The 18,468-nt window shown below is 38.7% G+C and overlaps 2 protein-coding genes across 6 annotated transcripts; both read right to left on the bottom strand.

Annotated features, from left to right (window-relative positions):
• Positions 1-372: 372 nt before the first annotated feature.
• Positions 373-10,616, bottom strand: cops7a (COP9 constitutive photomorphogenic homolog subunit 7A). Its single transcript, XM_031299687.2, has 8 exons — positions 10,468-10,616; positions 6,583-6,705; positions 5,309-5,384; positions 4,466-4,554; positions 2,909-3,111; positions 2,694-2,799; positions 2,199-2,368; positions 373-863 (listed from the first exon to the last, which is right to left on the bottom strand). The coding sequence occupies exons 2-8, from the start codon at positions 6,703-6,705 to the stop codon at positions 824-826; spliced, it is 807 nt and encodes a 268-aa protein (XP_031155547.1). The 5' UTR covers positions 10,468-10,616; the 3' UTR covers positions 373-823.
• A 430-nt stretch (positions 10,617-11,046) lies between these two features.
• Positions 11,047-18,025, bottom strand: si:ch73-86n18.1 (uncharacterized protein LOC564061 homolog). Of its 5 annotated transcripts, none has more exons than XM_031299690.2 (6): positions 17,615-18,023; positions 16,598-16,708; positions 13,488-13,619; positions 13,229-13,380; positions 12,255-12,364; positions 11,047-11,807 (listed from the first exon to the last, which is right to left on the bottom strand). In XM_031299690.2, the coding sequence occupies exons 1-6, from the start codon at positions 17,703-17,705 to the stop codon at positions 11,732-11,734; spliced, it is 672 nt and encodes a 223-aa protein (XP_031155550.1). In that variant the 5' UTR covers positions 17,706-18,023; the 3' UTR covers positions 11,047-11,731. The 5 variants fall into 5 exon arrangements, with proteins under 5 accessions (XP_031155550.1, XP_031155549.1, XP_031155548.1 ...); XM_031299689.1 differs by having other exon boundaries at positions 11,047-11,808; positions 12,243-12,364; positions 17,615-18,022; XM_031299688.2 differs by having other exon boundaries at positions 11,047-11,804; positions 12,239-12,364; positions 17,615-18,022.
• Positions 18,026-18,468: the final 443 nt, after the last annotated feature.

Consider the following 18,468-nt stretch of genomic DNA (forward strand, 5'->3'; position numbering starts at 1 on the left):
CAGAATCAAAAGAGTGAAAGACGGACAGGGCGGGCATGATGAAGGCAATTTTGACTGCGTGATGGAGGTATGAGGGAGGGTGGCAGGCAATTTCAACAGGCAATTTTGACATTGAAATAGAAGCTCTGGGCAAAACATACGCAAATGAAATATGAATGCGCTTGGTGTGTGAGTGTGGATGTGGGTAGTCATGCTGTTTGCGCACAGGGGAAGCCTCAGCTCTATAATACATTAGTCTCTTTAGGGACATGCCCTAATTAATGACTTGACCTAACGGGTAGCCCCCTTCTGCGAGTTAACATTTAGCTGTGCACCCTCCAGAGATGCACTTTGAAGTGCATTTAATAAAAGAAGTGACAGTGACATTAATAAGACAGTTAGGGTACAGGGCTTTATTTTATTTCCCGACAATTTATATTCTGATTTTATACATGTCTCAACTCAACAAAAAAAATACAAAGCACATTCATCTAAACCAAAAGAACATTTTTAAACCAATAAAGATGCACACATACACATCAAATACACTCTGTGTGTGTGTGTGTGTGTGTGTGTGTGTGTGTGTGTGTACACTAACAGTCCGCCAGTTAGGCTATTAACAACTGCAAGAGTGGATGTCACACCTGTCATTTTCCATCAGCCGGTGTGTGTTTCTGAATATGTCAAGGTGAGATTTGGTGACAAGAAAAGTTCCCATGAAGCTTCCTGGTTTTATTGTGTTGAGTGTGTCCGTGAACATCCGTTTGTCCGTCACCATGTCCATGTGTCCGTTCGTTAATCAGTGTGAGTGTCCATCAGTGCCTCCATCTCCACGTCTCAGTCTTCAGTTGGACTTGGACCAGATCTTCCCACTGCCACGCAGCCTGAGTGGGAAAAAAAAAAGCACACAGCATGAAATACTGTAATTTACATGTTTACTTTGCACTTGCGCTACTAAACCAGCATATTACTAATGCAACATTGGTGAAACAGTGTCTTTGTGTTAAAATATCTAATGTCTCTAATTTAGTATTTTTTTTTAATTGAAATTTATCTCAGTGGATTTTCTATTTCTGCAAATTAAAAAGAATATTTTGCAAAGAAGCTATTTCTAATAATAACCGCTGCACTATCAGTCCCACCCTTGAAAAAGCTTTTTAAAGAAATGGTGTCAAAACTCATTTTTAATTTGAGGATTGAGGTTAAGCTATCATTAATTTGGATTTCAAAACATGAAGTGGATCTACATTTGAATGAAGTGCAGCGCTGAGTGATGAAAATTACAGGGCTCTATGCTTCATCAAAATGTGACAGGCAGCCAGAAAATAATCACTGCTTTCTGTTCAGCGGCAAAAACAAACGGCAGACGAGCTAAGCATCTCGTCTGATCACTGGAGGGGGGGGGGATTTTTTCAGAAAGAGAGCATGTGGGGCGTTTGTATATCCAGTGACATTTTGCAATCCAGGACAGATGTGAAATTAGCCATCGGTAATTGGGCCGGATGGAAGCAGAACAGGAAGAGAGTCCCTGATAGCACGGTTAGAATACTGCTGCAAAACACTGATGTGCATGTGATAATAAAGCTACTTCATGCAGACACACGCTTGCACACAGACAAACCACTTTCACTGGCAGCTGGCTTTTGATGTTATTGGAAAAAATAGAAACATAGTGGTTCAGTATTGAATTAACTTTGCTCTCTACAAGAACATTGGACTGATGGCTTAATTTAGTGTTTGAAGTAGAGTCTTTACAGTGCTCTGTTTATAACTTGGTAAATTCATATTTATAAAACACCTTTCAAAAATACAGTAACAAAGTGTTTTACAGAACAAAAGGAGAGAAGCAGCTATAAAATAAACGTAATGGAAAAAACCTCCACATGCAGCCTTAGCAGCCTTTTAGCAGGAATAAATAGCATTTCTTGCTGTAAAAAAAAACCACCTCAGCTTGATTTAACAGGGCACCAACAATTCTGAATAAAACATTTCAGTCAATTATTCTACATGGCCAAATATGATTAATGTTTTCAATTTTTGGACTGTTTAGCTATGCTTTATGAATGCAATTTCTATGCAAACTCTTGGTGGTTGCTTTTGTTAGCCATAACATCCAGAGAACTTTGTTCCAGAGAACATTCATAGAGACAATATCTGTCTGCCTCCCTGTGTGTAGCTCCACACAGTCAATATAAAAAAGGTGATGTCAGAGTACTCACCCTTTCACCTTTGAACTTTTTTTGCCTGGTTGTCGTGGCTCCTGAGAGGAGGCGGGGTCTCGTGGCTCTGCCGGCTGGTCTGCGTCCTGGTTGGAGGCGGCTCCAGCAGGGGCGGGGCCTGACGACGGAGAGGCGGCGCTGGCCTTTAACGTTTTCTGTAGGTTTGAGACCTGAGGTAAAAGTTAAGACCGATTAAAAATGAAAAATTAAAGGAGGATTGAGCAAATTAAAAGGACAGGTTCACTATCTTTCATGTCTGTCGTAAAACAATAGTCAGGCTTGAGGGTAAATTCATGTTTATACTTTGAAGTATAAACATTAAAACAAGAAAACATTAAAAACAAGATGCAAAAAAGGAAATATGCAGTCAGGAGGAAACTAAAAGACCACCAGTAGCTGGAAGCATAAAAACAGAGATGCTGAAGAGTCACATTTACTGGATTTTCTGGGGGGATAGAGTGAAAGAACGGTAGGCTGAAGAGATGAGGGACCAACCTCTGTTTCTACTTGGACTTTGACCTTTAACTGGCTCTCTCTGTATTGGTTTGCCCTCGAGACCTGCTCCTCAATACCGCACAGCACCGCTTCACACCCTGTGCACCTGATAGAGGAGAAAGGAATGGAGGGAGGTAGAAAGCCAATTGTAAGTTAGAAAAACCAATAAATAATAATCTAAAGCGTGTGCACAGACACACAGAGGTGATACTGACCACTCCTGCAGTGTGTTGACTATGTTTGGGAGCTCGTTGGGGCCGAGGTCACGACCCACGCTGCAGTCTACCTCCACCTGCTGGTTCCTCTGGTCCAGTTTGCCCTGGATGATGTCACAGTACACAGCGTCGATCAGCAGGTCCTCCAGCTCCCGCACATTCTTCAGCTCCAGCTGCTGCAAGAGCAGCGAGTATGGCAGGCACTGAAGGAAAAAAGACATTACATATTCTCTTCTTTTCAGGCAGGTCATTTGATTCCAATTTTAACGGTTTAATAGAAAATGACAAAATGTTAGCGACATTGCCTATTGTCATTAAATGTCACTGCCAGGGGAAGATGAAAGGAAGGTTTTGAATTGAACAATCCTCCCCAGGGCAATTAGAGAGTTCAAGCCTACATGTGGGGAAAGCAGTGACATATTAAGGAGAAAATCACGACAGGAGTGAAAGGAGCAATGGTCGTAGATAGTTAGATTAAGTACCAAAAAAAAGGACAGAGCTGGTGAGAATAATGAATTAATTATTTATCAGGAGCAGTAAAAGAAAAGGGCATAAGGAGAGCAGTATGGTTGGAAGGTGCGAATGAGAGATGCCTTAATAAAAGAACATTAAATACTTTGTAATGCACATAGAGACAGAGCGCCTTGTGTCATACTCTGAAAACCACGCCCACTGGAGGGGAAAACAATCGGCACCAAAAATATTATTTTAGCACCCTTTGTCTACCAGAAAGTACAAGATAGATGTTAGTAAGCTTATGTTAGCTATTTATTAGCAAGCTAAGGCATTTGCAAACCTAATACTGCATAGCTTTCAGATTTTTTCACATTCCACTATAAAACAAGTTGCATACTGTCAGAATATTTAAGCCTACCTTACAGAAATATAGTAAGCCTAAAACTGACTATTGGCTACTTGACTTTGTAATAAAATACTTGCTGCACACGCAAAGTTGGCCAGAACGTTAGGTTAGCGTCAAAATGCTCAGTTCTTCTGTTCGGCAGCTTAAAAAAAGTTAGTTATGGGTTCTTTACCCTGTTGGTAGTGCGTCCTACCACACAGCAGCTTTCAGGCATTTTTCTGTTGTTTGCTAGCAGACAGGAGGCACCTTCACACAATACAGTTTTGTCAATGGGGACTGATAAATTGTTTTCCCCTCCGGTGGGGGTGGGACTTAAATGCGCTGCGTCTCTATGGAGGGAGGTAAGAAGTCTGAAATGACATGAGCAGTAGTGGCTGTGCTGGAAACTCTTTCTTGAGAAACTTGAGACTGAAAGGCTTGTCTGTTTTTGTAACTCTAATTTAGCAGATATAAAAAAAAAAAACACTAGCTCAAAATCACAGCCAACCTCAAATTAACTTTTTGAAAAATGTGGATTACGTGCTATATTTAAAAGCTAAATTGTTAACACCTCATTAATATCTTGCTTTATTAAGCATACAGCAATATGGTGGCTGCAAATTATATTTTCTTTTTTTTTTTTTTAGACAAATACAACATTACACAGTTTTCACTTTTCTGTGAAAACTGCAAAGAAAAAAATAATTAACCAGTACCTTGAGGTTGGATGCCAGGCTGATGATGGACAGATGGCGGAGTTTGTTCCTCTGTGCAGGGGTCAACTCTGGAAGAGAAGTTGCTCTCTCTGGAGCAGCAGACAAGAACATGAAATAAAAAAAGAGACATAACAGGGAAAATATACCAGAGCAGTGTGCAAGTGTCACTTTGCTGAGAGGTCAAACAGTCACACATAATCGAGCTACTTATTACTTTGAAGTGTATGTTACACAGGGCAGTGCAGGTGAGTGTGGAGCTCTTTAAGCAGTCAGAGAACAGAGTCAGGAGGAAGTCGGTCTCCAGCGACTGTGTCTCCTGCTGCCATGCTCCCCTGGTGACAGGACTCACACCCTCTGAGACAGCAGTTCTGACAGCTCCTCTAAGGGCTCCACTGCACAGCTCAATGAAAGTAAATGTGCTCCCTGTCGGCGTGACTCGAAAGGCAAGGGAACAATAAAGTAGGCTACATTCTTTTTCCAGGCTATTGGTTGATGTTCGGCATAAAATTAGACATCATTAACATTCCACTTCTTGTTGTAGCTTCCCGACACATTATACAGACGGCAAATTTAGTCACAAAAGTTAAAGTCAGTTTATTGTCCATTTGTGCCAGCACTGCAGCAACACAGACAATCATCAGCCAATCAGAACACTTAACAAAAAGCCCAAAACAGCTAAAAGCCCTCCAGTAATTTTGTCTGTAAATAACCTGCCTGCAGTGTGTCAGGTGAGGGTGTTTTTGTGTGTCAGGGTACCTGCCTTGCAGCAAAAAAATACAGCTCATAATAAAAGAGTTGCAGGACGTCCTATTATTTATTTACACTGTGCTGCCACTGCAATACCTTTGTAGTCGCAGTAGGTTCCATAGGCAAAGAGGTTGAGGAGCTGGTACATTGGTGCATGAGGGCCATTCTCCATCTGTGGTGTAGAGGGAAGATGAGGGGAAAGAAAAAATGAAGTGGCAGAAAACATAATGAGGTTCTCCACATAAAAACTGTGCAAATGCCTTTGCACATCTCTGAGGAGGTCTTGCTGAGAGAGTAAGACTAATGGCATGTCTACACCAGGGCGAAAGCGAAAATATTCGCGTTGCGCCATTCAGGCGAGTTTGATCGCGGGATCATATTTGTTTAATCGCTAATTTACTCGGCTAATCACGTTACCCGCCGGTGTAGAGCTGTAGGTACCAACAAAGTTACTTTCCGTCATCAATTTTGGCCAAAATAATAAGAAATATTATAACTAGCCAATGTTACCAGCTCAACTAAAGACCAGTGATAGAATAAGTTGTGAAAATGAATGTGGGAGATTTTTTACTTTAAAAATCCTCTGACTAGATTATTGCAGTTAACAAACTGACTGGACCTGCTATGAGCCAAAAAGGTCACGAAAAACATACTGAAGCAGAAAAGCACTGAGGGAAACTGAGAGGTAAAGCTTTGTGTTGAAGCAATGTTGTCTGTACGCATTCTTTGGCAGTGCCGCTTTGTCTTCCCTTTTACCTGAATAAAACCTTGGTATGGTCCTTTGGAAAATAAAAACAAATGTAATTTGACAGTGTTCAGTACATAAAAAGGGACACAAATCACCATCCTTTCCAGGGCTTTGCTTAAAGAATGGAACAATGATGCAGCAGCATAATCCGACTCTACTGTAACAGCAGCATTTCACTTCCAAAATAGGGTGTTAACTGCGTATTCTCATGCAAGTTTAACGTACAACATACGTAATATGTTGATAATGTACTTTCATGTAATGTAATTCATAGCAGCATTCCGCTCAGGAACTTTATATATAGATGTGTTGATTGGGAGGTGAGTCATGACTTTGATTACATCATTGGTGCACAAATGTATACACATTTCCACATGCATAGATGATAAATGTACAACGTGGTTAGGAAATACACTTTGTGTCAACCCTGCACTAACAATGTGGTAACATGCATTACTGACCCCTCTGAATGTGGGTTAGTTGATCAGAGTATCCATATGTCTTGGATACATTAACACCTGTGTATAGTTGTGATTAAGATGGATTTGTTTTATGTCAGGCCTGAGAAGGTCCCCAAAGACACAAAGGGTGAGGAAGATGAAGTGTGAGAGAGTGTGTTTACCTCTCTGACATTAGGCAGCTCCAGGATGTCAGAGAAGACGTAGAGGCCTGGGGTCTCCAGCAGAGAGCTGACAGCCTGGGCCAGTGCTGGGCCTGACAGAGACAGGAGCTGCTCCACCTCCATCTGAAGTCAGGGCACACAGGAGACAAAGAGGTTAGCAGGTTAGACGGAAGAACTACAGAGAGAATAAAAGCAGCAGAGTTGTGTAGAAATGACACAGATAAAAATCAAGGAAATAACCTCTCTGTTACCGCCATGGCTCTGCCATCTGAAAAATGGCATCGAGGGACACCATGTCACAATCTTCCATAAACACTAAACAATCACAAAGCTCTATCAATGAACTCTGGGACTCCATAGGATGAAGGTGTCTTTGTCATGCCCCTTAAATAGCTCAGCCACTTATGGTCTGTTAAAAGGATATAGAATTGAATGAACAATACTCCCTTTTCATTTAACATCTATCAGCCAAGTACTCTTGATCAAAGCACTTAACCCTCAAATTACCTAGAGAGCCACTCAGATAGTGAATGAGTAGATGCACCAGGTAGCACCAATGCGGGCATTGGCAACAAGTGTAATGAATGCAAAGCAGAGCATGTATATTCATCAAAACCCATTCCCTGCATAGAGACATGATGCAAATGCACTTTGTGCTGAGGACAACACGAGAATAATTAAATAATCAGTAAGAGGAATCGGTCTGTCTCGAGCAGAAATTTAGTGTCCAGAAAGTGAATCCCGAAAAAAAAGAGACCATTCTTGATTCTGTACTTTGGCCTGACTCTGGCTTTGTAATTCACAAGATTTACAGTAAAAATGACCCAAATCTAAAAAACAAAATTGCAGAGACAGGATGTTGGTCTGATTCCCCGTGTGTTCCTTCCAATTTAAAAAATGACTTAACTGACAAATATCTCAACGTGAAGAGCTGTCCTGTTGACTTTGATGGGATATTTTAAGATATCTTAGCCTAATCCCAGCAGACATATCTTGGGACATAAAAGAAGCTAGGTCTTACAGATACATGATAAAATATTGCAATTGCATCACACTGTTATTACCTGAGGCCATTCCCTAAAATTAATGCAACAAATAGTCTGGATACCAACTGCTGAGCTAAGGCTAGTCTGACTGGTTCTTATTCATTGCAGTCAGTGCTGATGTTTTGTATCATCCTAAATCAGATACATTTAGATGCCCACGCACATCTTCCATATGTTGTCCCACTGGACTAACATCAAAGAGGACTACAGAGCACGTTCTCAGGAAATCTGAACAGATGAGCGGGCATGTGTTGCAGCCAAACAAATTAACCTATACCGTTTCAGAAACAGTAAAGCATTTCATTTTGGGAATTTTTAAAAGTCAAATCAGGCTGGAAGAGATCCATCTGTGTATTTCTATTGAATTTTAAAGGAGGCCAGAACTGGCTGCATATCAATGAGAGATGGCTAGAGGAATAAGTCGACCTGCAATATGCAGGATGTGGCTGTTTAGATACCGAGTACCTGGTGACCCCTGAGAACTACAGAACTAATTCCAAGGATCCCAAAGCGCAAAGGGACGCAGACTTACTCATTGTAATAAATTGTTTTGCCATTCAGTAACGACCTTAGATATCGACAACATTGTTGTTGCTCTACACCCTTCTCAATTCATTTTGCCATCAATGATTAACTGTGTATCGTGCCAACATAATGTGAACAAAAATCATTTGTATAGCAAATATTTCTCTTGTACCTTCCATTTTTATTTTATATGGTGCAACTGGCACCCCATTTAAAACATTCAGCATTTGTTTTGCTATTATTATTGTTTAATTGTTATTTGTGCGGTTGCAATGATATTTAGATTCAAAATAAAGTTAGAGAATCAAACAGAGTAAAACATTTAATAGAATAGTAAAAAGGTGCAAAGCTACCAGAGGGAAAACAATTTAAAATTGGATTTGGTAGGTGTAAGCTTCCCCTGTTGCACAGTATAGCATACCCCAAACTCACTAAAGCAGCAATCCCTTCAACAGACTCTCAGCTCTAATAAGAAGTGGTTTATCGATTTTTCCCATTATCCTCTTCACTAAAATGGATCCTAAATGGCTCCGAAGATCACTGTAAACCATTTCTAAGATTTGAGTTTTTATGAAATGATGCGCAACTTGGTGAATTATGTTAATGCTGAATTAAGAAGTGTATCAATAGATGATGAGCAATTACTTAAGATGGTCAGATTGATACCTAATACAATTTTAACTCAAAATAGAGGGGGAAAACCCTGATTCAACCCCCTTCACAACCAGAATTATGCAGTGGATCAATCTTTATAAACGCATGCCGTACAGCCAAACATTGTTCATACTTAAAAAACATTATTCAAATTCTAGTGAGGTTTGCAAACTTTATAAAAAAATATATATATATTTTTTTAAAAAACACCAAATATGATGCTCTGAACTCTGGGGAAATGAGTGGAAAATGATGCACAACACACAGTGATGTTGATAGTTTTTAGATGTAGTGAGTCCCCAGGACCCACAGAATATTTCCAGTGGATGGAATGATGCAGTCACAAAAACATGGGAGTCGTAAATTTGAATATTTCACTCAGTGTGAACACCATGTAGCTTCAAAGAAGAATTGAAACAAGCTGATGCAGAATACACAGCACATTGTACTGAGGAACAGTCTGGGATAAGATTTCTTTAATAACATTGAAGCTACTTAAGGGGAAACAAAAATGGTAAAACTGTATGTTAAGGGATTAGCTGCATGTGGGGACTGTACATGTATAGGAGCAGGAGCAAAGGTAAAGCTCCTGGGAAATGTCCTTAGAGTGTAAGTCACTGTTTCTTATTTATTTGTATATGTTTGAGAGAATAAATGTCTATCACAATACTAAATAATGTGATATAAGTGTTAGAAATGGGCATATATTGGGGTGGGGTATTAGCAATTATATTCATAATTAATTAATCTATCAATTGTCTTCTCAATTATTTAATAAAATACATCGTCAGTTAGAAAAGTGTGAAAATGCCATTACAATTTCGTCTTCAATTTGCTTGTTAGAGCAATCAACAGTCATCAGAAAATGTTTGTGATTTTAGCTTTATACATTATTTAAACTATAAATTGATCAACAAAATCGTTGGTTAACTTATCTGCTGATCGACTGTAATCATTTCACCACATTACACAATAAGATGATATAAACAAACAACGTAAGCTTACTCTTTTTGACTGAATCAAAGTTTAAAGTGAAGTTAACTTAGCTACATTGCACCTCTGTTTGCAACCACTGTTGTTAAGCATTTTAGGCATTTTAGGTAGCGTTCTATCAGGACTACATTCATTATCCCCAGGGAGGGTAAAATAATCTTTAAAATACAGCTTCAGAAGTAAAAAATCATGGAAAGCTCCCTTTTTTGCAAGTTATGTTTCCCTTAACCGCCGAATCGGAGCTACGGCCACCCTTACCCAACAGTGTGACTTCAACAGCCAAACTCCCAGCCCGTCTTAAAGCTAGCTTAGCTGCACCGCTAAATCACCCGGTTAACATTTAAAGTTAATGGCCTTAACGTTACCTGTCAACAGAAATTGATGCAAATGACAGATGAAATGCGCAACGTTCAAATGTCTGCTTTTAGACTAAGAATTATCATTAAGCTGTGTTTTAGCTATTATTAGAGCTCAATGTGTCATGCTAGCTCGGTTGCTAACCAACTGCAAGGCTTCACTTATCCGTTGACGCTAGGCCTCAGTTCATTTTAAGCTTTTATAGTGATTTAAATCCTACCACTACACTGCATAAATAACCGGGAAATGGAATACGCACGTAAATGTTTCCGAAAAGTGTTAAAATAAGGCTGTGTATATTCAAATGTACCTTGTTGTGTTGGTTTCTAGCAGACAGCCTGTCGATTGTTCAGTTCCGCTGTCAGCACACGTACAACAACAAAGCAACGTAAGCGCTGATTGGACGGTAAAGTGGAGTGGGCGGGAGAAGTGCAGCCGTCGATCAGCATCTGTGTCAGAGAGAACAGCCCCATCTAGCGGTAATCTTATTTACGACACCTGGAATATTGTTCAGCAGTAGTTTACAAACTAGTGCCAAAATCAGTCTGAGGGGGTCACTCACAACACGATTAAAAGTAGAGCATGTCTTCTGTCTTGTCTTTAATTATTGTCTTTTCCTTTTTCTTTTCTAGTAATCCTTCAGATTAAACAACCTAAGAGGGCAAAGTCACTTTTTGGTTGAACTTGCACAACTCATGTCCACATGTGAAAAGGGATCACAAGTAGACTTCACAGACTTCTAGACATCACAAGCAAAAAACGGTGGGAGCCACTGTTTTTAAGTATAGTAGGGGGATGCAGTTACATAAATGGCCAGACTTCAACTAGTTAACTTGTCAGATAGGCTGTGTGAAAGTGTGTATGTCAAGGGAAAAAAAGGTAGACCATAGAAAAAAAAACAATTTTATTGGCATACATTTAGTCTCAAAAGCCTGACATAGTGCAAGGGTACAACAAGATTAATGAAAGGTAAAGCAACCTAAAATAAAATCTACAATGTTATTTCTGAAATAATTTGCAGCTCAGTTTTGCACAAATCTCTACCAAAGATGAACAGAAGAGACAGAGAATAATCATGCCCAAACTTCTAGGACACGTGTAGTAAGTACAGTATTTGTGGCATTCAACTTTTCAATATAAAGACCTTTTTCTAACATCAGACCTGGATGACCTGACATTCAAATAAAAGTCATTCAGATAAAATATCTCTAACTACATTTAATAATAGGCTCATCCATTGTAAATGGACACACTCCAACAACTGTAACCTTATGTCATTGTCTATCAAAGTCATTTTATTTATTTATTTAAATATTGACTTCCTTCTCTATCTAAAATTAGTAATACTACAATGCATCTTCACTTTTAATGTCATGCTTTTTGTTTTATATTTACTTGGGAAAAAAAGACTGCAGTAGTACATCAATCAACACATGTACAGAGTTTCCAGACTTCCCAGTTGTGCAGAATTTTCAGTTGCATGGTGATTCAGTTGAGCTGAATGGCATCCATTTGGCAGATCCGTTTATAAATGTGTTCACAAGGAACATCAAACCATGTCTTTGCGTGGCTGTCTAAGGTGGCACAGTCCTCTCCATGTACCCCTCCTGACTGGTGGTTATTTGGCTCTGAGCTCCACTGATCCCAAAATCTGTGACAGAAGGAGAGAGGAGGAAACAGGGAAAGATATAGAAGCTATAGAAGCTATAAATAACCTATAAATAACTGCTGTGAACATTTCTGACAAATATGAAAAACAGGCTCACCTCACCCAAACCTTTGATTCATTCATTACATTTTTAAACTTTGATTTATTTGAGGTTTTGATATAACAATGGACATTGTTGTGCATCTTGCTTACTTTTAATGTTGCAAATGTTACTTTATTTACACAGCATTTAAATTTTTTTTTGTATCTATAGGCCTGGTAAAGCAGGCTGCTTATTTTGCTTTGAGTGGTTTAAATCCTTCCTGGACAGTTTAGTCAGTATCATAAATAAATAAATTAATGCAGGATAACAACTTTAATATAAAACATTAACACATAAATGACTTAATGCATAAAATATTAAAATCAGATAGTACTTGTATTGCAATGTTGTGTTGTCCACCCATCTCCAGTCTCCTTCCTTCTCTATGTCAGACAGGCCAATCCAGAAGTGGTAATCAAATCCGCCAACTCTCTTGGCTTCTTTTTCCAGTTCATCCTGAAGTTAAACACTCACAAATCATTGACATAATACATTCCTTTAATCCTTAATTCAAACCTATTTTAATATTACCCCCAAACCCAAATATTAACCCTTTGAAAATGTGAGGACCTGACAAAATTGTCTCATTTTCCAAAATTGTGTTCACTCAAGGTCTAAAACTCAAATTCAAATACACTTTCTTGTCATTGTATTATTTTACTGCTGAGGATCTATGGTTCTTACAGTAAACAAAATCAACATGTTTAACACTTTAAAGATCCACTGGGTAATTCTTCAAACATATACATTTAAGGTATATTTACATACATACTAAGCATAAGAAAAGTAGAGGTTTTACTAATAACATCAACAATGGTTTCCCAGTAAACCATGACAGTGTGACATTGGGCCAGCATGCACACTGTCAGGTCCCTGAAACTGTAACAGTTAAATAAAAGTCAGCCTTTATTAGTTTTATGATTTACACCTGTGCTTTGCTATTTATGTTTGATTATTGATTATGTACACAAATGTTTGCTTGTCACAGTAGGAAAAGCACCGATGTAAATAATGACATTATTATTGGCTGGATTTCATTTAGCTGTTTCAGTTTCAGTCCTGGTATTGTGCATGTTGGCTCACTGTCACACTGTCATGGCTTACTGGGACACTTGAATAGAACAGAGCCATTGTTAATGTTATTTGTAACACCTGTGCTTTTTCTGCTATGAAGAGTTAAACTGTCTGCTGTGAAAAAGTGTGGCCTTAACTTAAATTGGTATGTTTCCCATCTTTATACACACAAGCACACACACACACACACACACACACACACACACACACACACACACACACACACACACACACACACACACTCACATGCTGTTCCATGGTGTGCAGTATGGCAAGATGGCTGCCCATCTCTGCACAGCTATCTCTGCTCTTCAGCCAGTCCAGCTTGTTACTGCTGAAGTGGTAACACTGATCCCCGACTTGACGCCATCCGTCAGGACACTCTGAGCACTGCTTAACTGTTAATGAGAAAGAAAGGGCAAGATAAAAAAAGATGAAGGTTAACAGTAAATCAAAGAAAGCAGGAAATGATGTTTGTGTATGCGTTTGATCTACATCCTGCCACCTGTCTTTGAACAGCTCTGTCCCAGGGTGGTGTAGTCCTCACACAGCTGGATGTAACGTCTCTGCATCGAGTTCAGTTTGAAACCTAGAGATGAGGGGTCCGGGGGGGCACCTTGCACCGGCCTGCCAATCACTGAGAAGATAGATAGATAGATAGATAGATAGATAGATAGATAGATAGATAGATAGATAGATAGGTATAATGTTTACCATGTTCACCATCTTAGCTTAGTGTGTTAGCATGTTAACATCTGGGGAACATGAATATCTGTACAAAATGTCATGCCAATCTAACCTGTAAATGTTGAGATATTGCAGTCTGGACCAAAATGGTGGACTGACATCCACACCCACACCCACGAAAGTGACTTAAAAACTAATGTAATTTTCATACTGTTGTGTTTTCTCACACTAACTTCTCCCTCTACAAACATATGATGCTCCTCTGTGCAGTCTGTGAATATCTGATTTTATTGCAGTTGTTACTGAAATAATTGAGTTTATATGAGCTCCCTTGCGGCTGTACAAAATTCATTGCCAGCTATTTTTTTCAGCATTTGTGTTTCCTCTATTTATGTTGCGGCTTCCCCTTTGCCTTTTAAAAAAATATAAAAAATATTTCTCTACTGCTTTCTAAGAAGAGTAATTGATATAAGTCACAAATAAAGATAATAAATACATATGTATGTGACTTTCAATAAGAGACACCGTCATAGACACAGACAACAACTCAGAATAAGTTTAAACTTTGACACCATAAGTCATGAGATACTTGTCAGCAAACTGAAAGACCAGTTTGGTTTTTCTGATCAAGCTGTTAGCTGGCTTAGCTCACATTTGGAACATCGACAGCAGTGTGTCCGATTTAGGAATATAAAAACATCACTCCTGAATAGCAGAACTGGTCTGCCGCAGGGATCAGTTTTGAGTCCTATTCTGTTTTGCTTGTACATAAATGATCTACCAAATATATGTAAAGAGAGTGAATGTCAGATGTATGCAGACGACAGTCTTTTATGTATCTGCAAAGACTCCCCGTCTGGCCTCTGAGATCTTGGGGAGACAGATGCTTGCGGTTTCAGAATGGCTACAAAGGAATCATCAACGCTGAACCACAAAAAAACAGTGTCAATGTGCTTTTCAAAAACAAAGAAAATGAATGAGAAATTTCTAATCCCTATTGATACAAAAGAAATAGAGGTCGTAAACAAGTTTAAATACTTAGGTGTCACCTTGGATCCCCAGTTAAAGTTCGATAGACATATAAAGAAACTATCCAAAACTATCAAAACCAATCTGAATTGTTTTAGGTTTATACGATCGTGTTTATCCTTCAAGGCAGCTAATCTGTACCTGCATGCTATTATTTTTGTACACCTATCCTATTGTACTGCCTGGGGTCAGACTTCCGAATCAACAGTCAGACCTCTATCATTACTTTATAAACAAGCTCTAAAAATATTAGATCAAAAACCCATAAAATGGCATCGCTGCAAAATTATACAGAAATACAATCGACTTAATTTGGACAATTTTATAAACTTTGCATTTTCTTAAACTTATTTTTAAGTGTTTAAATGGGCTGGGCCCAGGCATGGTGTCTAAACTTATTATACAGAGAAATGATGGTCGGACCATGACAAGAGGAGTAGTTAACCATAATTGTAGAGTCCCAATGTGCAGAACAACTTGTTGTCAATCCTCCTGGTCAGTTAAATCTTGTACATTTATGGAACTTAAATCCCAAACAGAACTAAAAGTGTTTAACACAAAAGCCGAACTATGGCTTAAACAACAACAGAGATGTGAGCACTAATGGTGTCTGTCTGTTAGCGACACAATTTTTATGTAAACTCTGTTTTTATTAGATTGTATTCTTTGAGAACTTTTTATTTAGTAAGTTTGTTTTGCTGTGTTTGTTGCTGTGATTGTTTTTGCCTGACCAGGGACAAGGACTGCAAATTAGCGGAGACTAGACGTCCTAAAAAAAACTTGCATCTCTCACATTTGGTTGTGATACTGTTTTAGGTAATGTCCCTGATAAATAAAAAAAAATAAAAAATTGTTAAAGTATTGTCACCGGTTCAGAGGTATAGAGAGAAAGTATAGAAATTTAGCTTCCTTTTATTGTTTAACTGTGATTAACCGTAAGCTGAAAGTTTTGCTGTTGTCAGTGAATCACATTAGAATCAGCGTGTATTATAAGAATGAGTTGTTCTTGATAAAACTAATGACATACTGCCATTTCCTGGAAAGCCTGCTGATGTAATAACACAGGTGCAGGTGATGCAGTGAGGTTAAATGTGAATAACACATAGATTCCACAAAAAACACCATGATACACCCCTGCTATGAACAGTATTTTAAAATTGTGCTGACAGACATTTTTGAAATTAGATACAAATTTACTTTGTATCTAATGTACCATTACAGAGCATATAAAGAGTCAACCTTAGTGAAAATATTTTTTTTCATTACCAGTTTACCTGACCTTCTATAAATAAACTGCTGTTAAGGTCAATTTATCATGATACAGTTCGTACACAATGTGTGCCTCCATGCCATATTCATAAAGTAGAATTCAAATTAATTATTGTTGTCTCTATCAAGAGTCTAACAATATGTTAAAGATTTAGTTGTGTTTGATGTTTCTTTTTATTTCCTTCTCTTGTTGCAAGTCATCATTTTCAGATACTAAAATTGTACTCAATAGCTTCTGTGTGTGTGTGTGTGTGTGTGTGTGTGTGTGTGTGTGTGTGTGTGTGTGTGTGTGTGTGGTAATAGATCAAGCATGCACATCCCCCAGTGGTGTTTGTTTTAAATGAGAGAGTGTCCTCACAAGCACATTATCAGGCTGAGCTGCCAGAGCCTGCAGGAGAAATATTTCACAATTATGGACTTTTGTGCTTTTTTTTATTACATGACCCTCACTGGACTGGAGAGAGCGCTTTATCTTTTTTATTGCCAATTATAGGTGTCCAAAAGCGCACTGAGCTGAAATAAAGAGAGAATAATCAGCAAGAGTGAGACTCACAGACAGGAAAGACAGACAGGCAGATATACATACTCAGGCTGGAGGGCAGGAAGCACAGGGGGGTTGTTTATACTTACAGAGCACAGTGAGTACGATGTTGGCGCAGATGGAGGCCAAAAAGCCAATAAGTATCAGGAGAGCAGTCTGACTCCTCAAACACTCAACGCCCCGCTTCAGTCCCTGGGAGCCTGATTACACACAAAACAGTCCACAGCATGGTAGCTCTTAATTCACCATTTTTAATCCTCTGGTGTAGCGTAGAGTGCAAGAGAATGAACAGAACCATTTGACCAGAATTTAGCTTCATAACATTTACTATTCCAAAAAGATAACACTGTACGTCTGCTGGAAAGTTAGGCCAAGTGGATACTCTGTTTATTTGTGTCTTTTGTTGCCACATATGCATACAAACACAAAATATATATGCATGTGGATGGATTCAGTAGTGGCAAAGTATACAGATCCTTTACTAAAAAGTTAAAGTAGCAATGCCACACTGTGAAAATACTCAAATCTTACTTCAGTAAAAGTACAGTAATATAAGCAACAAATTGCACTGCAAAGTATACTCATTAGGCAGAAGAATTACCAGCATTTTATTATCATATATATTGTATTACTATTTCATTATTACAGATGCATAAACTTACTTGTATACTGTAGTTGGTTCAGGTAAAGCTGAAAGCTAATTTTATATAGTTTTGGTAGGTTGAATTATAATAGTACATCATATTTTACAAGATAATATGTTTTACATGTAAAATCCTAATCTGTAAACTAAAATTTTCAGATAAATGTAGGTATAAGTAAAAAGTGCAATAATTCCATAATATTCCTATTTTTACTTAAGAATCTGAATACTTTTTTTATCACTGCAAAGTGGTAAAATACTACTGAAGTCCAATAAAGTATAACATTTCCCTCTGAAATTTAGTGAAGTAGCGGTTACGTTACAAAGAAGAAAATGCCTGAATTGTCACAGTACTTAAGTAATTGTACTTATGAGTATATATATGTGTATATATATGTTCCACCACTGGCTCCTACACATATGAAATCTCTTAATATCTCTGTAAAATGTACACATGAAATACCGTCGCTGTGTTCAAGAATGAGCCTGTTCCCTCCAGGTGTCGGCTCCTCAGTGAACTCCTGCAGGCTGCTGTAGTTTTCTCTCTCCTCCATGACTGTGAAGCCCTTGTTAACACTCCTGTCTCACTTTGTCTCTTTGTACTGTACCTCCTCTGGGCCCTAAAGGCTTTGGTATCTCCTCTCCCGAGCAGCAATATTTCTCCTTGAAATTAAATTTGTCCCTGCTGGTTAATGTATCGAGGCACGTCCCCCTGCCCACAGCACTGCTGCAGTGCTGTAACAAATGTGCTCAGTTAAACTGTCCTGTACCTACAACAAAATAAGTCCAGCGTTTTGTTAAGTGTTTTTGGAAAAAGAGGACATTCTGTTAATCCAAAATGGGAGGTTCTTTCCTCAGTTTGTTGGCTCTGTGTGGAGTATTTTTGCTTGTTGCTGTGGTGCTTTACTGTCAACTTTCCCTGTAGCCTATTGCGTAATCCAGTGGTTTCTTCACTCCCGAGCTCTGTTTGGAGAGAAGCACTGATTCTGGATCTGACCAATGTGTAATAGATGACACAGCACATCATGTGGCTGTGTGAGTCTGAACAGGAATAAGTGTTTTGAAATAGGTAGGAATAAAACAGTGAGTAGCTTCAACTTCCTGGCATTAATAAAAAAAAACTATTGGCAATGTGACAACTTTGTATCAGGAAAGCAGCTGGGAGCTGTGTGTGTGCTGTGTGTGCTGTTTGTTCTGTGTGCTGTGTGTGCTGTTTGTTCTGTGTGTGTTGCAATCAAAGAAATGCCGAGCTCTGAATCAAGTGGAAAGTACATAATTTCATAAAACTTTGTGGTGGTGGTGCAACCACAAATTTTG

Source organism: Sander lucioperca, chromosome 10, assembly GCF_008315115.2.
Source record: "Sander lucioperca isolate FBNREF2018 chromosome 10, SLUC_FBN_1.2, whole genome shotgun sequence".
Lineage (NCBI taxonomy): Eukaryota > Metazoa > Chordata > Actinopteri > Perciformes > Percidae > Sander > Sander lucioperca.